We start from the raw sequence: 13624 nt of genomic DNA on the forward strand, positions 1-13624 counted from the left end.
GACTACATCATCTTACTGCTTACTCCTGGGATTTCCTAGTGCCATGTATTGAGCGACTATTAATGTAAGTTAATAACAGCAGTTCTTTTTTAAGCCAACTTCCACATCTGTTGGTATGCTTAATTGCTGTTAGCACTGAAAGTAAATTTCTCTTTGAATTTCAGTTTTTCTAATCTAAAAATACTTAGATATGAGGTAACATTGTTAGGTAATAACTGTTTTGTTTTTCTAAAAAAGAAAACCTTATCAGATGTAACATTTTTCCTGTCCTTTCAACAAACAAACCTCAGCCTTGCATTTCCACTGAGCATCTTCTGGCATGCTTTGAGCATCTGTTAAATAGCTTGTTCCAAACCTCTGTAGTCTGCTCAGAGAGCAGAAAGAGGTAATGAAGTGTACTGAAGGCGTAGGAGCTCCTACTTACTCTGAAGACTCTAAGTCTTGGAAGTTTAAGAGAAGCTCCAAATAGATTATGGATCAAACAAGCACACTGTTTGAGTCTTTGGGGGGAGAAAATTACCAAGAGGTGGTGTGTATTTCTGTTGTATCCATTTTTGCAGTACAGTGGAGAGATACAGCTCACCTGAGATAAAAATACCAGTGAAGGCCAAGTGAACCTTACTGGGAAGGGATCTTACACAATCAGTTCTATTTTAAACCTGAAGATCAAGCCTATGCCCACCATAACTGCTTTCCTCCTACAGAAGTTTCCCCTTGCCCAGATTAGAACACAGCGTGCTCTGTAGAAGCACAGGAATGGTGGTATATGGAAGAATCACATCTAGCTTATAAGTGTGACATTATCATTCCATTGCCTCTTTTGGCTTCAGTAATGTGTATAATGAACGGAATAGTTTCTAAAGCATGCAGATGCTGTTATAGAGCAGTACTGAAAACATTTCTGTAACACTTGCGGGATGGGGTGAAGCCTTTCAGTCATCTTTGCAGTCCACCATAAAAAGTTAGCAATCTTTTCGGAAAAACTGGTGAGGGGTTGAACTCCAACTGTCTTCATGAGATTTGCCCTGTATACATGGTATGAAAAACTTAGATGATTTTAGGCCTAACTGAAGCGTGTAGGTTTAGCACCTGCTAAATGTCAGCATAAGAGCAAGAGAAAGAGTTTGTGTAAATGCAGGTGTAAATGGAAGGGAATTGGGGTGAGTTAAACTGACTTGAGTATTGGGTGAGATAGAAAAAAGGTGAGAGGAAGAAAAAAATAACACATTTCCACTCCCCAGAGCAGGGTCTAATTTCAGTATATGTGTGATCTTGTAAGTACTGTAATCCAGATCTTCAAAAACCCCTTGACACCATGTCTTTAAAAAGTCTGTACTGTTACTGAATTTAAATGAGGTAGAAGCAGCAAGTGAGTTTTCATGTCAGGTGCCAGTAATCTGGCTGTTCCTTGCAGTGCACTAGTGGACTTCATTGCACTGGTGGTTATTTGTATTGTACTTGGTTTTCATCTGCATTTTGTATTGCTATGCAATGAAGTGAAATGCTGAATAGGAACTGTATCTTAAACAAATTTTAAAAGCTTAAAAGAATTTTAGCTTGCCCTTTAAAATCATCTATCTTTTTGAAAAGTCTTGGAAGCTTTCAGATCAATGCACTGGTTTTTAGAGTGCTCTTAAAAGTCTACGCAGCAGAGTTTAAATTATTTTAATAGCCATTTTCATGTATTCTGTCTTCTCAATTTGTTTTAGTGCACATGATAATGATGTGAAGGAAGCAAACAAGCAAAAAGGACAACATGCTCAGTCTGCGCAACATACTGTATTTCAGACCACAGCTCCTGCATCTCAACAGGCTAATGCTCAGCAGCATGTACCACAGTATCTCCAAGCTCACCAGTCTTCATTACAGTATCACCATCAGACATCACAGCAGCAAAACTGTCAGCAGATACTATCATCTAATCATACAACATCTTACCCACTTCAGTCTTGCCCTGCTGCCTTACAGTCTAGTGTTCAGGCTCGAGGCCATGTACAGACTGGTGCTGCAATGTCACTAGCTGTTCCGCTAGAAGTGAAGCCATGTATAAGTGTCTCCTACAACCGGAGTTACCAAGTGAATGGACGGTATTCCTGTATTACTCCCTGCTTTGAGAGGTGATAAATACAAAATGGTTTGGTGCTTGTTTGTTTGAGGTGGAAGTTGTGTCAAGGGGAATTGTTTTGGTTTTTTGGTTAAATCTCAAATACATTTGAGGATAACAAATTGAATAAAAAAAAAAGTTTTTCCAGAAAAAAGCAGCTGGATTGGCAACCAGTACCACAGCTCAAACACAGACTGCAAAAATAAGCACATTGAACACCCTCTAAAAAGAATATGTATACCTGGGGGTAGTAAGTTCTTACTCTGGCACTCAGAATACTCTCTGCTTCTAACGCACATCTGTGAAATACCAGTCAAAAGAAAAATAGCTGTGAACTACAGACTTACCTTTTAATGAAGGAGATATGCAGTATTATTTTGAAGACATTTATGTAATACCACTGTACAGTATTAACACTTACTTAAATTCACTGAAACTTAAGAATCCATTGAATGCCAAACTTTTCCAGATACATGGGGACCACAGGAAGAAACAAATCTTCTCTGGCTAACTTCATACTCTTGCCCCTTTTCCAGCACTTGCATTGGGTATTTGCTTTATCCTAAAGGCATATGAGTTAACTGGTATTTTGGCTAGTTTTTAAGTTTTGTACCTCACAGGATAGACACTATGGTTTTGCTTCCTTTTTCTTCTCTGGCCTTTTTATGTTTAAAGTAACTCTTTCATACTAACTCAGGGAATTCTCTGCTCATTGCTCTGTGCTGCTGGTTTGTATACTTAATTTGGTATAACTTGAGAGAGGAAGGTAGAGAGGGAGGATATTATAGCAAGTGGAGTGGCTTTTCTTCAGGGCATTTACATGCAGAGTACCAAAGGGATATTTGAGTGTTCACAGAATGTAGATGTGAACTACTGCCCGTCAGTGTGGTATTGAGTAATTGAAGAAAAGAGAAAATTTCAGATGAACTTTACTGTACCAGAACTACTACAGTGGCTGTGATTCCTCTGTGTACATGCGCGCACACACACACGTGCATTAACTAACAGAAAGCATCCTCCAGTGGTACTGACAGTATCAGCTGTAGAAAAAAAAAAAACACCAACCATACAGCTTACACTTAGAGAAATCCAGTTCTGTCAGTCTTATAGTGGAGGGAAGTTCTCAGGTAATAGTGGGGCAACTTTTTCTTCTGCTATTTGGGAGTTGAAAGCATCCTCCAGTGGTACTGACAGTATCAGCTGTAGAAAAAAAAAAACACCAACCATACAGCTTACACTTAGAGAAATCCAGTTCTGTCAGTCTTATAGTGGAGGGAAGTTCTCAGGTAATAGTGGGGCAACTTTTTCTTCTGCTATTTGGGAGTTGTAGAAGAAAATGCAGAGATTTACTCTTCAATATGAGTGGATCAAAAATATATTGCAGAGTGAACTGCTTTATCACAATTAAGGTGCTAATTACATAATGTTATGGAATTACACTATCTCCTGTGGAGTGGATAGTCTGAGAGTGGAAAGTTTCACTTGCCCAACTCTTGGATGACAGTGGTGGTAGAGATATTAATGGGGGGGGTTTGTATTAATACAAGAAGACTGGACTTTCTCCTGTGGCAGAGTATGGGAGGAAGAGGTTTGGATTAGAGGATTCTTACTACTTTAAAATATCTTTATAGTATATGGGCTTAAGGCTTTTGTTTGTTTGTTTTATTTGTTCTTTTACCACCTTCTCTGCTGTTTTAGTGGCAGCACTTAGAATTGTGTGCCATCTCATGACACTGAAGTATTATCAATCTTACAGACTGTTTTGAAAGCAGAGACAATTAAGATACATTATCAATAGGAAGGTGAAGGCTTTATCACAGGAGAGGGGGCTTTACCATAACATTCAGAATGGAGGGAGGACAGCTGTGTTCATTCTTTCTGGGGCTGAATGATAACATGCTACAAAAACCTATTTGTTGTTGAGGAGGAAAAAAGTCCTGTTTCTCTTGGTTTGGGGGTTGTTTTTTTGCATAAACAGCAACTTTTTCTTGTTATCTTTTATAGCATGTATGTGTAAGTCAGGAAGAATAGGAGGGTGCTGACAGAGATGACCCTCTCTGCTTTATGCTAGAGAATCAACTTTGAAGTAGGCGTAGTGTGGTCAATTCTTACTTAAAGTGCAAGTTGGTTTGGTTTTGTGGTTGGTTTGGTTTTTTTCCCTCTCCTCTCTTCATCTCTTAATGAGTATTTTCCCATGTTCAAGAGTAGTGTTAAGTAGGAACTTTCCACCTCGTAAGATGCTGTGCTTTTCATGCAGCGTGGTTACCCATTTAAGAGGGAAATGGACTTCTTTCTGCCAGTTTCATTTTGATGCAGTGCTATATTCAAGTCCTCAGTCCTCTAACTACCTCTGATGCTATGAATGTACAGTCTTGTAATAGACCATGACTTGAAATAACAGCAGATGCCTGTAGCAATTTTTTCTGTGAAATCTTTAAATCAGCTAACTTGTCATCTTTATTTGTGACACAGCAGTATAGGCTCTTCTTTTTTGGAGTATTAGTAAATTTATCCCATAGGCATTTGATATATAAAACATTAACTAATACTTAACACTGGAATTATAATGGGGTGCTTTTTCAATTAGTTAATACTGCAAATTTACATTTAATAGGGTATTTTTAATTTGACTATTTTAAGACATTAGGTCAACTGTAAAAAGATCTTCTACGTGCTGTTTGTTTTTAATTTATTACCTAGCCTGAGTTTTTTTCTGACACTACAGCTGCATAATGACTACAGAGAAAATGTACACCGAACAGTTTCAATATATTATTTAAAAGGGCTTTACCAGTGTACGTAAAAAATACACTGTTCTTACTGTTAGAACCAAAATGTGGGGGTTTTTATGGCATAAATATGTGAATGGTGCTCCTAAATGCAAAATGTCCAAACCAATGGAATTGTTGTGAGTGCTATGCATTCAATTTATTTTTAAAAATAAAACTAGTTTTGAGTAAGAAGGCTCCAGTGTGTATTATGGTTTTGTGGGTTTTTCTTTTATATATGTAAACTGACCCTAATGTGTCTTGCATCATTGCTGACCATGGGCTAAAGATGTAAGGACTCTGTTCTTTCTCCTCACTCTTTCTGTGACACTATAATAAGGTTCAGGAACACTGTTGACTTCACAATTTAAAAAAAAAAAGGAAGGAAATAGTACAGGAATGGGCTTTAAAACCAATTGCACCCACAGCATATGCTAAACATTGTAGCCTACTTCAGCAGTGTTTAGTGCACAGCTGTAACAAAGAAATCAAGAAAAAAAAAACCCTAGTAGTTTAAAAGCAGGAGGTTCAATTCATTTTATTCTCATTTAAGAAAAAAAATGGGCAATACCTTAATACTAAAAATAAGTTAGAGATTGTGGGAATAGCCTTTTGTGAAGAGCTGCAAGCCCTTAGGTTATTTACAATAGCTGTGAAAGCTCAGTCATGCCAAAGGCAGCATTAAATCACGTTCTGCATCCTAGCAGAAATATTTTTGGATGCTTACAATTTCTGATAACTGCTCCTTACTAAAAAAAATTCTAGTTCTCCTAATAGTGTACACATTTTACATTTGTAACAAGGCCATGTGAGATCATGGCTAGAGCTCAAAAAATTAAGTTGGCTGCGTAGATTTTAATTCCTCTGCAGTTAGAAAATGTGAGGAATAAACCCTGATTGTGAAAACCCTTCTAGAGGGCTTAGAGACAGAGGGAAAGCAAGCACCACTCTGTCTCAGGAAGGAACAAGGGCGATGCCTCAGTACAATGGTGGCATACACATTACATGGATACTTCGATCTGGAAGGTTTTACTGTCATCCTTTGGCCAGCAAGAGTCTAGACCATCTTGTTGAAACCTCAAGATTTTATATTTTTTACTGTAATTACAAATTAGGAACTATCCATGACCTTTATGAGCCTCTAACACTGGGAGGACTGCCAGCTACTTTTCACTGCAATATTTCAGTAGAAGTCTCACCTTCAGATCTTAAATTGCAAGTCTGGGGCTTTTTTGTGTTTGTATGTAAAAAGAAAAGCTTTCTCTCTACTTCCCATAACCCAGGTTCATTATCTGCATTAAGTATGAGGATATTTACATTCTTCCAGCATTGCAAAGGTAGCTTAAAAGATTAAAGTTAACATTTCAGTGACTGGCACATCATAAATAATTTTTTTTTTTTTGAACTGTAATACCATAGTACTTCCCATAACCCAGGTTCATTATCTGCATTAAGTATGAGGATATTTACATTCTTCCAGCATTGCAAAGGTAGCTTAAAAGATTAAAGTTAACATTTCAGTGACTGGCACATCATAAATAATTTTTTTTTTTTTGCAACTGTAATACCATAGCATCCTCCTTTAATAAATTATTAGCTCTACGCTCTGAAGTTTTCACAAAATCAAAAGTCTCGTGAGTAGATAAGGCCTTATCTAACTGAACACATTATTTTATTACAAGGTTGTCAACAGCAATTTTTAAAAACACCAAGTACAGCAGCAGTAACAATACACAATTATTTTTAGTCCCATTACCATGATATTTTAGAAATAATGGCACAAGCACACCTGTGTAGTTTACATGACACATTTTGCTCTTTCCCAGCAGTAACAATACACAATTATTTTTAGTCCCATTACCATGATATTTTAGAAATAATGGCACAAGCACACCTGTGTAGTTTACATGACACATTTTGATCTTTCCCTGTAAATTAAATGCTATGTAATAAGTTCTATAACTTGAATAAACAAACCACACATTCTGGCAAAAGAAAGCACTTTGCTACTAAACATAAAGAAAAAAAACCAACCAAAACCCAACTTAAAACTGAATAAAGAGTAGCTATTTAGAAAGTAGCTCCAGGGTTTAAAAATTCTCAGTGCAGCCAAGGATGTGGGCTTCTGCTGCCAGTCCTGCCAAGAGAAGGGGAGTGTAAAGGTTTACAGGTGCTTGTTAATACTGCAAAGCTGAGATTCAGTATGTAATGTTCAGATGCAGTAGTGCACACGTATTAGCTGGTACCTGCATTCTAAAACTGTTTAGAAATACTCCTTGCTTTTCTTTGACATTTGAATTCAGTTTCCTGAAAGAGCAAGATAAATGCTTCCACAGAAGAACCCATTAAAGCTCTTCTAAAAGAAGTATGCATTTTCCATATTCTGTGAATCATTTAAAAGACCACTCTAAGGCTATGTATTCTGCAGTAATTTTTTTCATGCTAATCTGACATTAATTACTAGAAGATTTACAGTCATGGGAATGCAAATTTATATTTTATTCCACAGATAATGTATAGTTAGAATCTTCCTATAACAACACACTGTCATGGGTTAAGGCTGGGCTGGCCATTAGACAAATGGCAGATGCTCTCTCTTAACCTCTCGCCCTTCCCACAGGGGAAGGGAAAAGGAAAAAGGGAGAGAGACTTACGGATTGGAAAAGAAAACTAAAACTGCTTTAAGGAAAATAATAACAATAAAGTTAAATATATACAAATACATACAAAACTAACACCCAACCGACCTGATGGCAACCATGCAACCAGCACCGCTGATGCTGTGTGCAGGCACTGGGGAAGGCCCAGGCTGGACTCAGCAGTGGACGGGAATCGGATTCAGGAATGCAGAGACTGGGATCAAAGACAGAGTGGACACCAGCCATTGAAGAAGAGAGCTGATGCTTGTGACCCCTCAGCTTTACACTGAGTATGATGTCTATGGGATGGAACAGCTTGTTGGTCAGTGTGGGGTCACCTGTCCTGTCTGCTCCTCCCGGCAGGTGCAGCCTCTCATTCCCTGCACCCCCACCATGGCACACAGGATTTAGCAGTGACCTTGGTCTGCACAGCAGGAAGTATGTGCAGAGCCTTTCTGTGCACCAGTCCCTGGTAGTAACGGTGAACATCCAGCGTTATCACCTCTAGCAGCAGACACTGTCTGCAAAAATAAGCTGTTAACGTCAGACAGTGCAGTTAGTTAGTAGAGACTGAGCTGTAAAGTGAATGAGTTCTGATCTGACTCAAACCAGGAGACACACTTTTCTTGTGGTACTGAAAAGATATATTATGGTCTTGCCACATTTTGCAACCAAGCAGCTTCATTTCCTAGTTTTCGTTCCTAATCTCAATGACTGTTGTAGGTCCCTTCCAACAGAAATACTCTATTACCTTATTCCATGAGAGGTAAGCAACAGCAACTTTGTTTTTAAATATAATTTAACTAAAAGATACTTATTCATTATTGATCAGAGAAACTAATTAGACCCACAAAACCAAAATATTATTTGGATATGGATGAAAATACATGTCAAGAGAACATTTTTTGATGGGAATTTCTGAAAAAGGAGTGCCAGTTTCATATATTACTGCAATTACTAACAGCAAATGCATGTATGGTATCTGGGGGATAGCTGAAGGGAAAAAAAATTACAGCAGTAACTGCAGCTTGGAAGGATTTTTTAAGAGAAAATAGTTACATATCTTTATCAATAAATGCTCTGTAGTTAAAACCTTTTAATATATAACAGGTGCTCTAGTATATGTGCAATGCTTGTCATTTAAATGAAACATTCCACAATTATCTTTTATGGACTCAAGTTTTTCTGGTAACCAAGCTCTTACTTGTCAAGACTTATTTTGTCCTTAAACGTCTTTTTCTATGCATCTTCAAGTTACTGTATGTGTATTGACACATTGGGAGAGTTCACTATGGATGTTCCAATACTAGACCCCATCAGACTGGGTACTTTTAAGACTTACCCTCCTCTCAGTTTGACCTACAGATTTACTTAATTTTCTCCCACAGTAGAAGAGAAGGCCAGATTATGAATCTGCCTATTGTTAGCACAACATTGTGAAAGATTTTGCCAAACGATGGTCCACTTTACTCTTTTCTGTAGAGGTCACCTATGTGCACAATTGCATTCCAACCACCTATCAACTATGTTACTGAGAGAAGAGTTTTCTAGTTGTTTTGTCTGTTTTTAAAACACTGACAATAGTAATGTTTTGCTAAGTATTGCAGCATGTTTATACGCACAGATTTTGCAGGAGGGTAAATGGCACTCCAGATGGCATGCTGCAGACCTCCAGAGATGGAGAAATTCTTCAGAAATGCCTGAAGAGACAGAGACTGCCTTTCCAGTGAAAGTGCCTGTATACTGGAGAGTGGATCTATGCTTCTGGCCTCACACCGTATTTCAGTGCTCTTATCTTAGTGTTGTTCGCTGTGGCACAATACAAACAATCTTCAAGGACGTGGATATTCCTTACCCTTCTAGCAGAGATTATGAATGCCAGAAGACTATCTTCATTGTCGGATGAAGGAGTAAGTGTGTAGCCCTGCATCTGAAAGACTATTGAATGACAGATGTCAGATAAGATCCTATTGGGAAACAGGTTTTCTACTAATAGAAAAGTCCCTGTCAGGCTTCTATACCCGGTTCAGATTATGTGCTCTAAAGGGATCTTCCCCCACACAGAAATGGTTATAAGTCTGTTATGAGAATATCTTGTAAAACCTATGATTTAGGAGAACGGGCTGGTAAAAAGGTAGCAAGCATGCCACATACAGCTAGGATAAACCACAAAAGCTCATCAAGAATTTTTTCCACTGTCTCAGTCAACTCGACTGTGAGAACACAGAAGTAGCTTGGAAACACTTCCATCACCAATTTTTCTTTGGGAATGCTGCCCATTTTGTTTGTCTCCGTAAGTCAGTATTCCTGTTTATATTTAACAGGAGACCATTCTACCTCCCTGCTTACACTCTCCCTGTTGATGGAGCAGTCAGCATTCTGGAGGGATGAAAATGTATTAAACTGCCTGTAACACACCCCCTTGCAAAACAACCCCAGTATAAGATTCTAGAAGAATTTTTCAAGAGTTAGTAAAAATGCCATTTTTCCTCTATATCAACACAAATTGGGTATCATTGATGTACACTTCAGTGGAAAATAAACATACTTGCATTTAAATAAGTGCTTTCTTCCACAACCCATTACAAGTTATTCTCTTTCCTTTGATAAAGGTGCAGGACAATGCTGAATAGATCAAAGTCTTCCAAAAGAATAATGACAGCACAAACTACATCTGTCTCAGAAATACTACTGTATGTTAAAAAAACCCAGGATTAAAGGTATCAAATTCCATACTTATTTAATTTTACCTCACATACAATTGCACTTACTGCACTGAAACTGAAAAAATTGCTACTCCTTAAAGAAGACTCTAGTAAGAGCAAACAGCAGAGGGATACAAAATAACAGGACAGACGTGGTAAAATTTGCATTCTTATTCATCTCTCCATTATTAAAAAAAAAGGAACATTTAGTCGTACTGAAAGGCAATGTATTTAAATACGAAATTAACTAGAACAAATTATCACAGCTTTCAGTGAGGGCAAGACCTTAGCAGGATTTTTAAGAGATTAAGCATTTACGTAGCTAATGAAATCATTCAGGATTTAAGCCAAATACTAATGGGGGTAAGAAAGCAATAACTCTAATGCAAATTAGTCAATAAGTGTCTATGACAGGATTTCTTGCACCTTCCACTTAGCGGATCTGACTGTATGCAGAAAGTAGAGGACTTTCCTAGACTTCACACAGCAAAGCAGTTGCTTTTCAGGACATTGTGTATAATTGATTCTGCTAAGCACTTCATATCCTGTAGGCTTTTCTTCGGCACAGAAGTAAAACTGTGCAAACACTTACTGAAGACTTGCTCCTAAGGACCCATGCTTTTGTCCCAAAAATAGAAAAAATATTGACACGAGTACTGCACGTTGTTCCTATTTCCCATGGCCAAACTGATATGCAATACTATATGCAAAAGTATAAGGAATAAACTGTTTACCAGAAATTCTGCCCCCTCTCTATAATACTATTTCTCCTCTAGATTAAAAAAAAAATATTTAAAAAAATCATGTGTTTTTAAGAGTGTCCCTTTCTTTCTCTGCCCCACACACTTCCTCTAGACCTGCAAGGAAAGTGTTGCCAGGGTTTGCATAGTTCAGATGGTAAACTCTCCTGGAACTGTACAGTTATTCCTCCCACCTCACTTACATTTATTATTTATTACGCAATTTTTACTTCTGATGTCCTCCAAATATAAAGATCATTTTCATCCAGCATGTTTGATCCATAAGGTATTAAAGATCCAAGTCAAGAAAAAAGGGAAGTACAAAAATTAAAATACATGTAGGTAGAGCATGCACATTATAAATAGTAGTGAATGAACCACAACCTACATTATTTTAAAAACCTTCATAGAAATTATGATACAAATTACAGTCTACTGATTAGCTTCCATAACCACTACCTGCAAGTTATCAGTTACAGTGTTAAATTGCAAGTTAAAGACTGATTTCACATGTTCTGTTTTTTTTTACTGGATGCTAAAAAATAAACTCATACTTCAGATAAATATTCAATAGCTCTTGTGGCAGATTCAGCACCATTAATAGAGTTCATTACTAAAATTCTTCTTCCTTCATTGTTAAAACCACAAGTCATTATTTCTTGTGTTTGGAAACCATGCTTTACATTTCTTTTGAAAATACATGCTCTTTGAAGAACTGTTTAAGTGTCCTATAAACTAGAAAATACAAAATACTTTGATTTGTAACTTCAAAGCTTGACTACAGAGGAAACTCATGTAAGTAAATAACATGGTGTGCTCCGAGGCATTAATCCATCGTATTTTGCAATTCTTAATGAATAAACATACCACCTAAACTGATACTCATTTTAAAATATTTTGAACTATTCAGTGGATGATAGTTGAGGTTTGATTGTAGCAACGACAGTTAAAAATTGTATTATCTCTAAAATTCTGTCCATCACACACTTCTGTAGGAAATAAATGTCATCTTATTCAAGGTATAGCCAAGTAAAACTTGTGATACAGTCAGATGAAATGCACTACAGTTATGTATTTTGCTCGCATAAAAATCACTTAAATACAGTTTAAGAGATGATATTTAAGGTGTTATATCTGTTTGATTCAAATTATGTCATATGAAATAACGGGAAATAATAATTGTTTCCATCTTCCTCAAAGGATTCCACTAAGTTCTACAAAAGAATGCCAACACTTGAAGAGAAGAACAGCAATGGACTTCTCCCAGGAGGATATATCCTGTGACAAATTCTCTGGGGAAACAGTTTTTGCTCAGAGAAGTGGAAGAGAAATCTTGGAACGATGCACTTAAACATAAAATCTAAGGAACTTGTAAAATGAAATTGACCTGGGTTTACAGTTGGACTTAAGGGTCTTTTCCAACCTAAATGATTCTACAGTTCTATGTTACGACCTCCAGTATTCTGTAATTCAATTTAAATGATCCTATTCAAATTGAGAAAGGTAATTTAAATAAAAGGAATCTGTAAAATACCTGATTAAAAAATTTAATGCAAACACAGCTATCTTCTCATTACCATTTAAATCACTCTTTTCTCCCGAACTTCCTATTGTGTGTGTTCTCATGAGAGGCATCAGGTATGGCTGAATGTAGAGCCTGGAGCTTGAATAGAATAATGCACATATTCTGACTGAACTTCCTAGTCTTCTCTGAGCTCTTTGGGTTGCTCAGCAAAGTTCATTCCAGTTTCTTTAGGCCTTCATGCTCTTCTCATCATGAGGGAAACATGCCCCCATCTTTCACTGTACTTGTAAATCAGAAAGAAATAAGTGCTCCCTTAAAAGGTTTTGGGAAAAGGCTATTTTGGAATCATGGTAGCAAAGTGGGGGCTGTCTTCACATCAGCTCCAAGACATACAGAGACACAAAGAATACTCACAAACAATAGTATCTACTGCACTTTTTTAATATATACTACCGAACACTGTAGAAGCAGCTCTCTGAAAATTTTAAAATCACCTTGCTTTTATAACAACCAAACCTCCTACAGAGTGTTGTAAATACCACAGAAATATTTTATATTTAATTTTATATTACTTTCAATTGCTCCAGAAGATGAGAGAACAGAATTGTAACTGATCCCGACTAGTTCTTTCTCCGGAGTGGCCACTGCACCACCACATAGAACACTTCCTATCAAAATGCAAAGATGGTATCATTGAGAACACAAAGCTAAAACTATTTGTTGGCAGACTGAACAAGTGATAACTAACAGTGCTGCAGGTATAGATACCAGCGCTGGTTCTTCGTATGTTAGCTTGGATCTAGCCAGTTGTCTTGGCTCAAGATGCAGCAGTTTTGATCGTTTCCATATCATTTCCAAAGCACATGGAAGTCAGATACATAATTTTCATACAGCACTGAGCTTTGAACTAATAAACAAAAGACAAAAAGACGGTGCTGTGCAGATCAAAGACCCAAGAGTCCTAAGCTCGGAGTTCACTTTTTCATACTGATACAAAAATGACCTCTAGCAAAAAACCCCCAGAGAACAGCAAAATAACTATTCCAAATAAAGAGTTGCAGTATCCTAGAGGAACTCCTGTATCAGATAAAAGGTTCTTACAGTGTTGTCTCAATCTTCCCTGAGCATCAGGGAAAGATAAAC

At 37.2% G+C, this 13624-nt stretch overlaps 1 protein-coding gene across 1 annotated transcript in view; it reads left to right on the top strand.

Moving 5' to 3' along the window:
- Positions 1-2121, top strand: part of CCNJ (cyclin J) — a 5553-nt gene extending 3432 nt beyond the window's left edge. The window contains exons 5-6 of the mRNA XM_010138316.1: positions 1-64; positions 1710-2121. The exon at positions 1-64 is cut by the window's left edge and continues 2 nt beyond it. Coding sequence (XP_010136618.1) covers positions 1-64; positions 1710-2121 — 476 coding nt within the window. The remainder of the gene's footprint in view (positions 65-1709) is intronic.
- Positions 2122-13624: the final 11503 nt, after the last annotated feature.

The sequence above is a fragment of the Buceros rhinoceros genome, unplaced genomic scaffold (genome assembly GCF_000710305.1).
Source record: "Buceros rhinoceros silvestris isolate BGI_N320 unplaced genomic scaffold, ASM71030v1 scaffold10260, whole genome shotgun sequence".
Classification (NCBI taxonomy): Eukaryota; Metazoa; Chordata; class Aves; order Bucerotiformes; family Bucerotidae; genus Buceros; species Buceros rhinoceros.